The sequence below is a fragment of the Prionailurus viverrinus genome, unplaced genomic scaffold (genome assembly GCF_022837055.1).
Source record: "Prionailurus viverrinus isolate Anna unplaced genomic scaffold, UM_Priviv_1.0 scaffold_35, whole genome shotgun sequence".
NCBI lineage: Eukaryota > Metazoa > Chordata > Mammalia > Carnivora > Felidae > Prionailurus > Prionailurus viverrinus.
In genome coordinates this window covers 719,834-735,350 of record NW_025927605.1, presented here as the reverse complement: position 1 = coordinate 735,350, position 15,517 = coordinate 719,834, and the positions used below count along the sequence as shown (strand labels likewise).

The window sequence follows — 15,517 nt, the reverse complement described above, 5'->3', positions numbered from 1 at the left end:
AGGACTAAAAATGATGTGATATATGGGCTATAAAGAGAATGAAAAAGAGGGTTGGGGGGAAGTGGCATGCAAGTTGAAGCCAAAGGAGCTGTTCCTTGGATCTCAGAATCCAAGGGAAAAGAATTTTGCTGGTAAGAGAGTCATCGGAGCCCATGATGCTGAGAAGCTTTGGTGGGGCCTGGCCAGGCCCACCTTAGTGGACACAAATGGAAATCCCCTGGACCCGACACTGCAGATGCTGATAAAGGCCTGGCATTGGCCTAACTGGTATTTTGAGGTCTAGAACTCAGATGTGAGGGTTAGGTGAAGAATGTTGCCTTGTGTGGCGGCAGATGTTTCTGGGCTGATGTGGCCAATATGTTGTGAAAGGCAACAGGATCTCGGCTCCGGTGAGGTGTGTGTGTGGCTTTCTCACGATCTGCAACTGACAAGATCACCAAGCCTAGGTGTTCAAAGGAGGCTGAGGGGAGGCACATCCTCCCCAAATACTTATCACTACACCTCCTTGCACCTGCGTGTGGCATTAGCTGCTCCAGATATAGATCAATCTTCAAAGGTCTGTGAACCAAGTTCAGGACCTCACTCTTGCCATCCTTAAACCCCGGCCAGAGGGGCACCTGGGTGGCTCCGTCAGTTAAGCTTCCAATTTCAGCTCCGGTCACAAGCTCGCATCCGTGAGTTTGAGCCCCATGTCGGGCTCTGTGCTGACAGCTTGGAGCCTGCTTCAGATTTTGTGTCTCCCTCTCTCTCTATCCCTCCCTGTCTCTCAAAAATGAATAAACATAAAAAAAAATCCAGACCTTGAAGTCTGGCCTAGCACAGAAGTCAAGCACAATGAAGACTGAGAAAGTGTCCACTCGGTTTATCAGCAAGGAGTTCACACTTGGCCTTGGTAGGAGCCGTTTCAGAGGAGTGGCAGCAGCCAGACCACAGTGGGAGGCGAGAAAGTTGTAACTACTCTTTTAAGTCCTCTGGTTGTCAAGGGGAGCAGAGAAAGGAGGTAGAGGCTGGAGGGAGATGCGGGGTCAAGGGAGGATTTTTTAAAGGTAGGCGAGCTTTGAAGGATGACGGGAAGGAGCTGATACAGAGTGAGCTGCTAAAGAGTAAAGAGAAGTGTGATTATCAATTAGATAATTGAGGTGAGGTCCCCAGCGAACATGGAAGATACACTGATCAACCACTCCAGTTAGCCCACCTGGGACTGAGGGGTTTAACAGGGTATAGAACTTCCAGTTTGAAAACCAGAACAGTCTTGGACAAACAAGGACAGATTTGGTACGCTGGTGGGAGGGCCTTGGATACAGAACACAGTGACAGGTTGGGCCCTGGAAGGGGGGACAGCTCTTCCATGGAGGCAAAAAGAAGTAAGAGAGGAGGGGCCCAGATGCAGGGAAGTTTGTGGATTTTATGGTAGATGGTAGAGTCACCCTCTTGACTTCTGCCTTCTCCAGGAGGTAGGAGATGTGATCACCGATCGGATAGTTAGTTTCACATTCCATCTCCTGCCTTTGCTACCAGGCCTGTCACATCATGGGTACTCAATAAAATTGGCTGAAGGAATTAGTGAATGGATGAGATCTGGGGTAGGTGTCGCAGGTTGGGTACTCCATGGGGCAGACTCTGAGGTGGAGATCAGTGTGCAGGAAGTTTACTGGGATGTGCTCTTGGAATGAACACGCGTGGAAGAGTCTTCAGAATTGTCCTGAGTGTAAAAGCCCTGCTAGGGTACCAGGATTTTAAACCCTCATGCTAATCTATCATTGGAAACAGGCTGCCCTAAGAAGTGGGCAGGACCTTGGGCAAGGCACCCCCCATCAGCAGAGGCCATCCCTGAAGGGGGCAGCTAGCCCAGAGCCACCTGCCGGCAGCACTCTCAGCAGCTGGGGAATAGATCTTTTGGTCCTGAAGGAGACCTAGGCAGTACATCACAGCAGCCACCAGCAGGAGGTGGAAGTTTAGGAGAGTGACAGATGTTTGAATAGCTGCTATTATGGTAGAGTGGTTATTATGTGGCAGGCACAGTGTTATGTACGGAGTCAGCCATTGTTATGTGGAAGATGCTCTCGGTGTGGCCTTGGAGACCTGCAGGTGACTGCTGGGGGAAGTTCAGGAAGCCTTCATGGAAGAGCAGGCAATGGACCTGGGCTTTGAATAATGAACAGGTGTAAGTGGAAATAGCCCAGGGTGTAGTGGACCCATCCTTGGCTCTGGGCGGGCTGGAGAGGTCAGGTACTTACCTGGCCCTATGCAGTTGTCCTGATCCATGCTGGGGTCCTCATTCAGGGAGCAAAGGGGCCTGTGCCCTGGGCACCTGGGAAGGAACCCTCAAATTTACCCTTCACCATCTGGGGAAAGGCAGGATCCCTGCCCCTGTGCAAGCTGGCCGGGCAGCAAGCATTGTGGGAAGGCGTGCCAGGTTACCTGGTTGGGGAGACTGTTCTGGCTGGGAGGGAGTGAGATTCAACCCCTCTCCTGCTCCTGAGAATGGCCAGGCAAGAGGGCTGCTCCCAGAAAGGGTAAGCCATATGATCTTGGGTGAATTAATTCACCTTTCTGTGCCTCAGTTTTCTCATGCAAAAAAATGGGTGTGTTCGTAGTAACTATCTTGTGGGATCATTGTAAGGTTTAAATAAATGAATGCATTTGAAATTCTTAGAATAGTACATAGATGTTCTTATGACTTGGGTGTTGATACAGAGATGAGGGTATATGTTGTTCACCCAGCTCCATTATTTCCCAAGCCCTTGGACAAGAGAAGAGAAAACCCTCAGTTCCCTGGGTTCTACCCACACCAACCCCATCCCCAAGAAGGCAGCTTCAGCAACAAATCCTAGGGGCGGGCGGGGGAGCTCAAATTTCAAAGGGGGAGACCTTGTAAAACCTTTCCAAACATTATGTAAGTAAAACTGTAAGCCTCCATTTAGTCCATCTCCCTGAGAGTAACTCCTCCTGACAGTTTGGGAAGACTCCCCCCCCCGCCCCCTCCAAGAGCACTATGTCCTGGATGTCTCTGTATGACCCCTGTGGGTATCTTGAAGCTCTGGATGTTTTTTTTTAAACATGTTTCTTTTAACCTTTTAAAAAAATATTTATTTATTTTTGAAACACAGAGAGAGTGCTCAAGTGGGGGAGGAGCAGAGAGAGAGGGAGACAGAGGATCCAAAGTGAGCTCTGAGCTGACAGCAGAGATGCTCAAACTCATGAACCGTGAAATAATGACCGGAGCCAATGTCAGACACTTAACCGACCGAGCCACCCAGGTGGCCCCTCTGGATGGTTTCTTATGCATCTCTGGAGCCCACACCAAGCTAGGGCCTGGCCCATTGAAGCTGTTCAGTAATGTTGAACAAGCAGAGCAAGTAGGGACAGGTGGAGCGCAGCCTTGGGGCATCCCTTCTCTCACCCCATATTGGAGGCCATAGAACAGAAGGGTGGGGGAGTCCACACTGGACGTGGGAGGACTCAGGGCACCCATTTTCAACACTTAGCTCCACACTTTGTGTACCCCAAACCAACCCCTACCCTATATTCACTTTGGGATTATCAGGGTGGGAGAACAACCCAAGAGTCTTCATCTTCTTTGATGATCACCATCACCATCCCAGGCACTGAAGTACAACCGAAAGTGGTTTAAATCATGGGGCTCAGAAAAAAAAAAAATCACAGGGCTCAGGAGACTTGGGTTGTAATAATAATCGTGCATTTGCATTTTGCTTTATAACTTACAGAACGGGTTCTCACCCACTACCTCACAGCAGCCCTTCAAGTAGATATTTTTATCGGCCCCATTTTATAGATGAAGAAACCGAGACTCCGAGAGGTCAAGTGTCTTTTCCTGAAACACTGAGCATGGCCCGGACTTGAACCCAAACCTTGTGTCTCCACTTGCCGCTGTCTCTGGTTCTATTTCTGTCCTGAGCCAACCTGAGCAATCTTGGCTTTCTCTCGGGGTCTCAGTTTTTCCAGCTGTGTAATAGGAGTTACCCACTCTGTGGTTTTGATTCTCAGTTTGGGTGGGTGGAACTAAGGGGGAACATGTTGAAAGCATGGGGGTAGCCCCCCCGTTTTCCCTCCGGCTCCCAGCTGCCCCTTCTCAGTAACCCTGCCACCCCCTTCCAGTTCCAAACATGTGTAGACTCCTCACTTCCACTTTATTATCACCTCATTTGTAGGATTTTGAGGTTTGTTACCTGGAAGGGGGCGAGGAGCTCACACCTCCAGTTCCGCTTTTCAAATATACCTTCATTGCTTGTGAAAATAACCTTATTAACAGCATCTAACCTGCTACAGCTTATGGGGGCACTCAGATAAATAAATGCGGAAGAAAGCAGGGCAGGGGAAACAGCACAGCTAGCTGGAGTAGTGCAACCTTTGTACCCCTGAGATTTTCTCTTAGCCCTTGGGTGTCCTATAAGGGTGGGCAGCACGCAGGTGAGCCCCCCCCCCCCCAATAGCCTAGAGCAATCGGCCGCCTTCTCTGGGTCTTTGCCTCCTGCCTCCTCCTCTGGTGTTCAGAGATCCTCTGGGAAACAGCTCCCGTGCCTCCGCAGCTCCCCTGTCTCCTGGATGCTTGTCCGGGATTGATTCTCTGGGCAGCTCCCCCTCCGAGCAGTAAATGAAATATCGGTTACCAGGAGTGAGGCGGGAGGCAATTAACCCCTAGACCTCACCATGGCAGATGTGTTTGTAGCAAGCTGAAGCGGAGGGCTGAGAGCACCTGCCTGGCTGTCCTGCAAAGTCATCCAATTAGGACAGTCCCCAGCGGTGGGCTCCTGCTGTCCTCTCTGGTCCCCATGACCCCAGAAAGCAGGGCAGCCCCAGCCCCTAGGGCTGGCAGCTGTCTGGGCACAGGATGGCCTACCTTTCCTTGTGTGGGTGAGCTCCAGGGGCACCTCCATCCTGACACCCCCTGGCAGGGACATTATTCGTTAATTAATCACACATCTTTCTAAAAGGGAGGCAGCCTGGAGAGCTTTCTTCCTTCCTTCCTCCAGAGTGGGACCGCCATTCTGCGTGTCCAGTCTCCTTTCTATCACCCAGCCAGCCCTGTCCCCCTGGAATGTTCTTGTACCAGAAAGCCCTTGACTGAGGAGGAGAGACACATGCCCTGCTTTCAGGGAGCCCCCAGTCTAAGGGGAGGTATAGCTCCTGCTCTCGGGGATCCCCAAGTTGAAGAGATAGAGTCGGTCCCTCAGGGAACCCCCAGTCCCAGGGGTTGGTCTTAGAAAGCCCTGGTTCAATAGAAAAAGCGGTGCCTACCCTCAGAGCCACTGCGAGGAAAGCCACAATCTCTGTGTTTAGGAAGTCCCCCAATCCTGGAGATACACACCTTACCCTCAACTTGCTCATAACACTGTCTTTGAGGACCCCCAGTCTGATGGAGGAGACAGAGAACTTGCCTTCAGGAAGCTTCCCATTCTAATGGTGGAGACACAGTCCTTGTCCTCCGTTATCCCAAGTCTGAGGAGGAAAAAAACCCCAGACTTTGCCCTTGGGGATTCCCTGTCTGATGGGGGAGACACTTTCCCGACAGTTTCCCCTGCTGCTGGGATGCTGCCTGAGTGACTGCAGGATACCCTTGGTGCCCTGCAAAGGAAGAAAAGGTCCTTGGCTTCAGTCCATCTCAGTTAGGCCACACACTTGCTGCGTGACCATGGGCAAGTCACGAATTTTCTTCAGACTATGATTTCCTCATCTGCAAAATGGAGATATTAGGCCCATCTCTCAAAGCGACACAAGGCTTGTCCAGTCACCAGAAATAAAAGCAAACAAGCCAGCCGGGCACTCCTACAGAAATGATTAACATGCTTTTTGTAGCAGAGGTCCCAGCCCAGTCTCTGTGGCCTCTGGGGAGGGGTGGGGAGCCGCCCAGGTATGTGGCTGGGTACCCCTGGGCCAGTGTGGCCATTAAAGAATCACAGGGGCCTGTGGGTGGCACTGGGGGCAGGGGGAAGCGCCTTCTAATCTAATCACTCTTCCCGAGGAAACTCTCAATCCAGCCAGACCTGCCAGGGGTTTTATTGGGTTTGTGGGGACCCGCGGATTTCAATCTCCAGACCCCACAGGGAAGGAACAAGCATTAAGCTAATTTTATTAAATGGCCACAGCTGGCAGTAGGGGGAAGTAGGGGAGAGAAGGGAGGATAAAGAAAGTCATTCAAGGCTGCCAGCCATGACAAGGGTCCATACATGGGGCTTGACTGGGACGGAGGCCACCCCTCCTTCCTGTCTCTCCAGCTGAGCCAGCTGGGGGTGGGGAGGCCAGATGGGACTTTTCCTCAATGTAGAGCCTCGGGGTTCTCCAAGAGGCTCGCCCCACGGCTGCTGCCCAGTGCAGATGCTTGTAAGTACATGAAGCCTCTGCAGGGCAGGGGTGGGAGTGGAAAGGCTGGGCACAGCGAGGACGGAGCTGCCTCAGAGCCATTCTTCCTCGGTTCTGCTTTGGAGACACCAGATCTTTATGAAATATGGTGCACCAGCCGAGAGCGTAGTCCTTTGTTCCAATCCTGGCATTTGCCTTTTCCTAGCTCTGTGACCCTGGCAAGTTACCGAACCTCTTCGAACCTCAGTTTCCTCACCTGAGATGGATAAAAGAACAGCACCCAGGTCAAAGGGCATGTGAGCATTTCCTGCCAGTCTACCCCCTCCCCACACAGATCTAAGAGATAGTATATATAAGGTTCTTACGTGGTGGTCTGACACAGAGTGGGTGCTCTCTAAATATTAGCTATGGTTATTTAGGAATGCCCTAACCACAACTGTCATGGTCACATGGTCACAGGAGGTAAGGGAGGCAGACAGAGCCAGGAGACTCAACGTGTTGTCTCCAAGGAGCAGGGCTTCTTGGATTCAAGTGCAATCACAGAACTTAGTCACCACGTCACATTCAGCAAGATATTTAACCTCCCCGGAAGAAGAACAAAATCTAGTCACCCAACCTCTCCGGGCTCCTTGGAGGCTTGAGTGAGGTGCCATACCTGGAAGTGTTGTGCAAACTTTCGGCGATGTATAAATAATAAAAGCTATGTTTATGAGGTAAGTCTTGTCACCTACATTTTATAGGTGAGGAAACTGAGGCCCCGAGGTGAAGTGCTTGGGCCAAGGTCAACCAGTTTTTAGTGCAAAGTGTGTTCCTGTCATTGCTGTCACTAACCGAGAACTGAAAGAGGAGTCACTTGCCCAAGATCACACACAGTGGTACCAGACTGAGAGCCCAGGTGTCCCAGTTTAAACCTTGCTGATGCCACTTTCCAGGTCAAACAAATGGAACTTTTCCACCATGGAAGAGGATGATGTAACTGGGCTGCTTCCTGTTTCTGCTGCCCAGGCACGCTTGGGCTGTGGTGAGCATTGGGCCCCTTGGCCCACCTCCTCCCAGAGCAGCTGTGATTCTGGGACCTGGCTGCCCCCAGATCCATGGGAAACTTCCAGCAGACCTCTTCCCTTTCTGGAAGAAGGCAGGGTTCATGGTCCCCTCCTGCAGCTCCTCTCTAGGGCACAGACCCAAAGCCAGTGGGATGGAAGTGTTTTTATTAGAGCTTTGGTCAGACGGGGCGCAGCCGGGCTGGGGCTTTAGCAGGTGCTGGGACGCTATCCAGCCCCAACCCACCCCTCTCCCAGGAGGCGCTACCCCGGAGCGGGAGGGCAGCGCATCCGAGCACAGGAAGGGACCCCGCCAAGACCTGTCCCCAGTCTGGGGCGGGCTGACGAGCTGGGTGGGTAATAAACAGTCCTATTGTACAAATATACAGCGCGGGCCAGGGCGGGGGCGGTCGACAGCGCCTCCCGGGAACCGCGACGGTGCGCTCTGGACCCTGCTCTGCGGCGAGGGCGAACCGGCAAGGAGAGCCTAGCCGGCGGCCCGGGTGGTGATGAGGGCGGGCCGGGGGCGTCATAGCCAGGGAGGGCCGGCAGCCAGGGCTGGGGCAGCGAGGGGTTGGGTCTTCCTCAGCCCGCCGGGAGGGGGGCCCCGGGGGTGGGGGGAGCTGGGTAGGGGACGGAGGGGGACGCGGGGAGCTCAGTCGGAGTAGATGATGAAGCCGGAAAATGTGCTGTATTTGTTGCTGTTGCCGCCGTGCGCTTTGCCTCCGTCGAGTTTGATGAAGACCTCATCCCCCGCGTCCAGATGCAGGATCACGCTGTTGCTGGCGTAGTCATAGTTCTGGTCTGCGTCCTGGGCTATGGCGCTGGCGCGCACCTGCGGGGGTGGGGGTGGGGGTGGGAATAAGGGGGTGGGGAGAGTAGGGACGGTGTGTGTGAGAGGGTAGGGGGGAGGAGGGAGAGAAGTAGGGTCGGGGAGGGAGGGGGACTGTCAGAGGTAAGGCTGCCACGTGGGTAGGATCTGGAGGCCCTAAAAACCTGCCTTCAACTCTGCCTGCTACTCTCGCGTCATCCCCCACCCCTTCCAATCATAAGTGTATGTTTTGGGAATGGGTTATAGAGGAGCCCTGGATTTCTAGGGCAGGTGTAATCTGGGTCTGAATTAGGAATTAAGGTGGAGTTGGCCTCCTTAACTCCTCTAGGTCTTACCGTCTGGCCTGCAGAGGACGTCGACAAAGCCTTCAGGGATGGCCCAGCCTGGAACTCCCTCCTTGCAGAGAGGAATTCTCTGGAACACCAGGGGATGGAGGGCCATCCCTTCTCTCCTTATCCCTTCCTCTCTGCTTTAATTGTAACAATAATACCTTACCTTTCAGCCACACCCACCTGTTCTTATGTCAGTGGATGGACACAGGGATGGACACCTTGGCCCCATAGGTCAGGTGGCTAGGCTAATGCCAGCTGGCTACTAAGCAACCGCCCTAGTGCCAGAACCCAATATTTCAACTCCTTGTCTGTAGTTCGTTCCGGGGCCTTTCATACTGGAGCAGTGAGATGGAAGGTCTGGTAATGATTTCCCCTCCCAAGGCTCAGATTGAGCCTGTATCCTGGCCTCCAAAGAGCTATAGCTATACCTGTGACTATTATCCCACCCACAGAGGACCTTGGGCTCCTCCTGTCTCACCACAGAGTGGTAGAAAGGAAGTGGGTGGAGGGAGGGAATCCAGGCTTTCCATCTTTGTGTGATCCTCAGTCTGATCTGCTATCCCTTCCAGTCCTTGTTTGGATGGGTGAGGGGAGGGACAGGCAGTTCAATGAAGCAAGAGGGCGCCAACATTTGTGTGTGAAGTCTGCTGGTCACTTTTGGGGGCTCCGACTATAATCATTAGATACTGAGGGTGAGTGATGGTGAACAAATTCCCTCCAGGCATTCCTCTCCAACTGAGTCAACACAGGGCCTGAGCCATAGGATCTGGGGCCTTTCCAGGATAGCCTGGGTGGAGAATGGGAAGACAGGGGACATCTCCAAGGTGCAGGCTTGTGTTAGGGGGAGGCTGCATTGAGTGGGGTTCTCTCAGTCAGGCTTTTCAACAGCCCCTCTCCAACCGGCCCCTTCCCTGAAGGCAGCTCTCCCAGAGGCTAACAGTCTGGGCTGGACAAAGCCAAATTAGGGGAAGGGTCCATTCTCCTTCCTGGGCAGGAGACAGAACTGCAGGTCAGCTGTGCCGAAGCTGCTGAGTCAGCAGCAATGCTACAACGGGGGCACCCAACGTATTTGCATGCTGGCTGCCATTTAAAGCCCAGATCCTTCCAGTCCCTTCTCTCCCCTCAATCTCTTCTTCTCCCGACCAGGGGCAAGAACCGTTTGGGGACACTTAGCTGGGAAAACTCACAGTTCAGCTAAAGGTGGGAAAAAGCAAATGAGGGGAAGATGCTGTCTTTCAAAAAGCTCAATTTCTCTGTTCAGAAAAAGGATGAGAAGATCCCGCCTCACCACTGCCACCTTTATAAAAGCCTTCAGATGGTGGGGGAAAATTTTTTAATCTTCATGGGGCTTTGTGTTACTAGGAAAGCGCTCAAAGAAAGCAACCAACTTCTATATTGTTCCCTGGGCCCTAATCCTCGTAGTATTTATTATTACGTATGCATTTCATTATCTTTGCTAATAAATTACTACTAATAACAATTATTTTTATTACCCAGATTAATTGAGCCTTAACTCATTAAAAAAGTGTGCTTCTTAATAGCCAAATCCATTAGAACACAGTCATCTGTCATCAGGAATCTCCTGGTGATGTGACAGGCATCAGAACTGTTATGCTTATGTTTATTATTTATTCATCACCATGATTGTTGCTGTGATTATCCTAATTATCCACGGAGGCAGGAAAAATTGATGCCCTTCCATCCTTAGATAGTGGGGGGATCCAGGAATGGAACCCAGGGGTCCTGATTCTCTGCCTGAGACAGGAAACAGTTGAGGCATCCAGCTTCTCCTGGAGGCCATGGGGAAATTTGGGGAATTAAGGCTGCCATGGAAGGAGGAAAGCAAGTCTGGGACTTGTCACGAGGGGGCGCTGTAGAATCACCTCCTCAAGGGCTGCCAGGGGAAGGGAAACTGAGGCAGTAGTCTGACCAGGGCCCTGGAGGGAGGAGTGGGGAGAACCCAAGAAATAAGCTCCTGCCCCCGGATGAGTGCTGGGGTGTTAGATGTACAGGAGTGGCTCCCACAGGCAACCAGCCTGGCCCACAGGGGACACTTGTGCTTTCACATATTTCCTGGGTCCCTGCTGAGTTAGGCACTGTGCTCTGTGCTGTGAAAAGCATTCAGGGCTCGCTAGAAAAGGACAGTGGGGAGCCCCTCTCCCACTGTCAGGCATCAGGCTGAGCTCCAGTGAGGCCTTTATGCTGGAGTCCTCAATTTATCTACTACCCCATCTCTCACCTCACTCAGGTTCTGTTGTCCAAGCCCTTCCCCGTTTGTGATATTCACCTCCCCAAAGTCCCTGCCCTGGACAAGTGGCACCCTGGCCATAGACCCTGGTCCATCCCCACACAGCCCCCTCTCTCCTGGCCCAGTGTATTAATTTCATGTCTTCCCTGACATCCGAACTGTGGATCTTTGAGGCAGCTGCAGGGAGCTTACCTCACTCAGGGCACCACTCCTAACTTACAGCCCCTTCCTTGGGCTCCTCAGATCCCCATGTCCTAAAGACCAGGCCTTGGTGTCCTCAGGCTACCCAGTGGTGACTCAAGGCTCCCCTTGGGGAGAGGGGCTGGTGGGCCTCAGGCAAGGACAGAGCGGGGGACTCGGCGCTTCAGTGACCTCTCCCCTCCCTATCTTGCCGAGGGAAAGGCCAAGGACCAATTTCAGTCCTGCCTTCCTGAGGAAATTCTGGAAGCATTTCTTCAGGCAGGAAGCCAGAAAGGAAAAGCACAGAGCCTAGCAGTGCCCCAGGTCTTGCAGCCATGGGAGGCAGAAGCCCCTCTCTTCTGTTCCTGTCCATTGCCCAGAGCCATCATTTTGTCTCTGCTCACTTGAATGTCCTCTTCTACCTCTGAGCCAGCCTTTCCCTGCACTTGACCTTTTTATTTCCTCCCTAGCCATGTCTCCTCACCTTGGGGACCAGCCCAGTTTTGCCATCCTCTCCCCTGACCAGGTTGGTCTGAGTGGGGGCAGGCACCAGTGAATTATTCCCTCCAGCTAACACATTTAGGGATGGGAGTTGCCAGCTGGGCCCCCAATCCCCCTCTAACACACCAATTGCTGGGGTGTGTTATTGGGTGGTTACTATTATCTCTCCTGCACAGACCATGAGGTCCTGTAGGGCAAGTGGATCAAACCCCTGCTACCTAGCTCCACACCTGCCTCTTAGTCGGGGCTCGAAGTGAGTACGTGGGATGACTAGTGAGACTTAACGAGTCTTTTGAGCAATCTGGAAGGACAAGTCACAAAGAACGTACGGGAGAGGGGTGTAGGCCCCAGTTTTTAGTCGGGGGGGCATGGTCTGAGTAACTGTTAAAATGCTGGATCTGTGAACCCCCTAGTTAAAGCCACCTCCTATTTTCTACTAGCCTGTGGTCCCACCTCCAGTGAGTACCTCCTTGTCAGGTTGTGCCAGTACCTTGCCCCTACTGAAGGGGGAAGAGGCTTTGAGATGGTTTCACTTTCCAGTGACTGAAGCAAGTGATCCTGCCCAAGCAGACATCACCTTTGGGGTCTCCTCATGCCTCATCTCTGGAGCCCCACTGGAACCTCCTGAGGTGGTACAAGGCCTAGGGCCCACTGGTGCTCTGGTGACCAGCTTCCTATCCAGACAAAATGGGCCCCCAGCCCCCTTAGACCTCAGCTCGGTGCCAGCCCAAACTTTCTTTGGGAAAGGAAGAAATTCTATTGATGAAGGTGACATTGCTGCATCCTTTATTGGTGATTAATAAGGGAAATCGTGGGGCTGTCTGCAGAGTGAGCTCTCACTGGATACTGAGGCCTCCCATTTGGTCAGGAACCAAGGACAAAGAGGAGAGACACGGGAAGCCTCATAGAGACCAAGTGAGAGAGAAACACTCAAGGAATAAAGAGGGGTGTTAAGCCTGGGGGGAGAGAGGCCAGAGACTCAGGAGAGACAGATAGGACTGGTAGACACAGGAGACAGACGGGGACAAGAGACAGAGTAGGAGAAAGAGGCAGGCAGGAGAGAAAGAAGAGGGGGCAGACTTACAAGTGCCTGGTAGTCTTTGTGCTGACTCCCAGGCCTGTCCTTTCCCCCACCCCCAAGCCAGGGTCTACCTGCAGTGGGAAGGATTCCAACAGGGTCCGGGGTCCCAGTCGCAGGAAATTTCTTCCCAACTCCCACCATCCTAGCTTTAGTTCTGACCCATGCTGGTCTCCTTCCACAGGAATGCTCCGCCTCACCTTCCCCCCCCCCCCCCCAGTGGCCCTAGGCCATGGTGGTCTGGGACCCCTGGAAAGGGAGGGAGTATCAAAAGGAGAGTGAGCTGGGCAAAACTGTCCCCCTAGGGCAGGATTAGGTCGAGGCTGGTTCTGGGGCAGCAGTTACAGGAAGAGCACCATGTACTACCCTCACAGTACCAAGGAGCCCACCTAGCTGCCTGCTAGCTTCGGTCTTTGGGATGGGGAAAGTGAACGCAGAGGATCCCCTGACACTCCTGGAGTCAGGAGCTGCAGCTGCAAGATCAAGGGAGGGGGAGTTTCCACCTCTTTGCCTCCCTCAGGAGGAAAAACTTTTCCCCCCAGAGGTTGCTTTCCTGCGCCTGTAGCTCTGACACGGTGGGAAGCGGCCGGGCAGCCCCGCGTTTTGCAAAGGGCGTCAGATCGGCGCAGTGGTCCCTTCTCAAGGGCGGAGGATGTACTGCAGCTAAGGCTTCGCGCCCCTGGCTCCCTTTGCCTCTGTGCCCAAAACATCTCCTACAGCTCTCCTTGGCTTGCGCGCCTAGCGGTGCGCCTGGACGCCCGCGGGCGCGGAGGCTGCCTTCCCTAGAGCCCATCATTGCCCTCCCCTAATTGCCCGCTGGTTTCAACCAGAATTCCAGCTCTCAGATATCGCTTCCCAAGGGCCAAGCCCCCAAGGACCAGTCCGCGCGCCTGGGAGCCCTGCGCTGTGATTATTTGCATTTATCTCCCGCATTTCCAAGCCGCGCGCAGGTGCCCAGCGGCGTCTGCCTTGCAGCCAGTGCCCAGGAACCGAAGAGTTAGTGCCAACAGGCCCACCATCCCCGCATGTGATGCCTAAGCGGGGCCGCTGTAGGGTCTCTACCTGTGCTCGCTGGTACCCTATGCCCCGGGCTCCCTGGGTGCCCTGCCCCCAGGCCAGCCCCATGCCCCCGCCGGGCCCACCTGGCCGTTCTTGCAGAGGTCCGCCCACATACTGGTGCCGTCGCCGCCTCGCATGAGGACGTGGTAGGTGAAAAAGTAGGTGCCGGGAATGTTGCACGTAAACTTGCCGCTGGTCGCGTCGTAGTTGTTGCCTAGGTTAGTGACCACGTCGTCGAACTTGAGCACCTCGTAACCCTCGTGAGGGTTCTTGAGGCCGGCGTAGAAGGCCACGCGTGGCACCGTGGTGTAGGTGGCCGTGCTGATTGCGCCGCTGCCCCCTGCACCCGGCAGCCCGGGAGGGCCGGTCTTGCCCGGCTCACCCTTCTCCCCGGGTGGCCCCACAGGACCCGGAGGACCTGGATCCCCAGGGGGTCCGGGGGGGCCCGGCTTGCCTGTGCGGCCCGGCTTCCCCTGGGGGCCCTGCACCAGCGTGGAAGGCGGGGGCGCGCCGCTCTGCTCGCTCAGGGCGTCGCCGCCGTCGGGCCGCGCGCCGGCGCCGGGGCCCCGCGCGGGGTAGGGGTCGCATACCATGCGGCAGGTGCCCAGCATCTCATAGTGGCCGTCCGGGCCGCCCGAGCTCACCAGCACGGGGATGAGCACCACCAGCACCAGCAGCATCACCACGCCCGCAGCGGCCGCCAGCAGCGTTTTCCGGCCGGCGCGGAGCCTGGGGAGCGCCGGGCCGCCCGGCCGCGCCGTCGGGGCAATGGTGCCGGCGGGCGGGGGGCGCGGGCAGGACGCCCGCGCTCAAGGGCGGTCCGGCGGGGCTGCGGGCATGGGGCCGGGCCCGGAGCGCCGCGCTGCGCTGGATGCGCTGCCGAGCCCAGCCGCCGGCTCCTGCCTCGCGCCTCCCTCCCGCTGCGCGGCCGGACTGAGAGCGGCGGCAGCCGCGTCCTGCCCGGCTCCTCCCGCCTCCTCGCGCTCGGGCCACCGCCCCCTCCGCCCCGCCCCGCCCCACCAGCTCCGCGCGGCTCCGCGCCCGCGAGGGGTGGGGCTGCGGGCGGGGTCGGCACCTAATTGGGCCGCTGGCGGAAGGGCTCCGCCCACCCAGGGGGGCGGGGCCGAGGGCGGGGCCGCGGAGACGAAGGCCAGAGCCCAGAGAGGAACCCGGAGACTCCGCGAGCTAGAGGCTGAGATTCGGAAATGGGGAGGATACTAGAGTCTGAGAAACAGCAGAGTCTCCTACAGGAGATGGGGGAGTAGAGGCCGAAAGCCGAGTGGACGAGAGGGCTACAGGGAGGGCTAGAGAGCTCCGAGGGAGACAGAGAGGAGAGGCCTCGAGGGTTTGTTTCGAAGAAAACCGGGAAGGGAGGCTCCAGGGGCCCCCGCACGCAGGGTGTGGAGGCTGGGTCGCGGGTTCCCCAGTCTACGGGGATAGAGAACAATTGAGGGGAGTATGAAGCGGGGAGCAGAAAAAGGACAAGGAAGAGGATGAGAGGGAAGAAGAGAGGAAGGCAAAAGGAAGATGGGGACGGGGGGGGGGGGCATTCTGCACTCAGGCCTCGCAGACCACCCATCCAGGAGATCTGAGGATGGTGTGCCTGTCAGGGTGCGAGATCTGCGAGCACTGACAGCAGCTGCCCCTCCTCTTTTCTGGCGCCCAGCTGGCTGTTCCCTGGACCCATCTTCCTCCAGGATGGGCAGGATATTCTACCCATACCTCCTTGCCTCTGCCCCTTCCTCACCGAGCTCCAGGCCAGACAAGGCTGCTTTTTCCTGGGGGTTGTGTGGGGTCCTCCATTTTCCTCTGACGACACCTCTTATCCCTGCTTTCAGACAAGGGAGAAGTGGGAGCCCTAAATAAGAAAGTGGGCACCCCACCTCATTTCTACATTCTGACCAATGCAAACAATCCCTGAGTGGT

At 55.2% G+C, this 15,517-nt stretch overlaps 1 protein-coding gene across 1 annotated transcript; it reads right to left on the bottom strand.

The window, feature by feature from the left end:
- Positions 1 to 7,512: 7,512 nt before the first annotated feature.
- C1QL1 (complement C1q like 1) lies at positions 7,513 to 14,557 on the bottom strand. Its single transcript, XM_047845308.1, has 2 exons — positions 13,675 to 14,557; positions 7,513 to 8,196 (listed from the first exon to the last, which is right to left on the bottom strand). The coding sequence occupies exons 1-2, from the start codon at positions 14,269 to 14,271 to the stop codon at positions 8,017 to 8,019; spliced, it is 777 nt and encodes a 258-aa protein (XP_047701264.1). The 5' UTR covers positions 14,272 to 14,557; the 3' UTR covers positions 7,513 to 8,016.
- Between the last annotated feature and the right edge of the window lie 960 nt (positions 14,558 to 15,517).

Bases quoted from the DNA above. Each gene is read 5' to 3' on its own strand.
- C1QL1 (XM_047845308.1), bottom strand. From the start codon at position 14,271: ATGCTGCTGGTGCTGGTGGTGCTCATCCCCGTGCTGGTGAGCTCGGGC. The intron at 8,197-13,674 runs GTGGGCCCGGCG...CCACCCCCGCAG, and splicing joins ACCTCTGCAAGAACGGCCAG to GTGCGCGCCAGCGCCATAGC.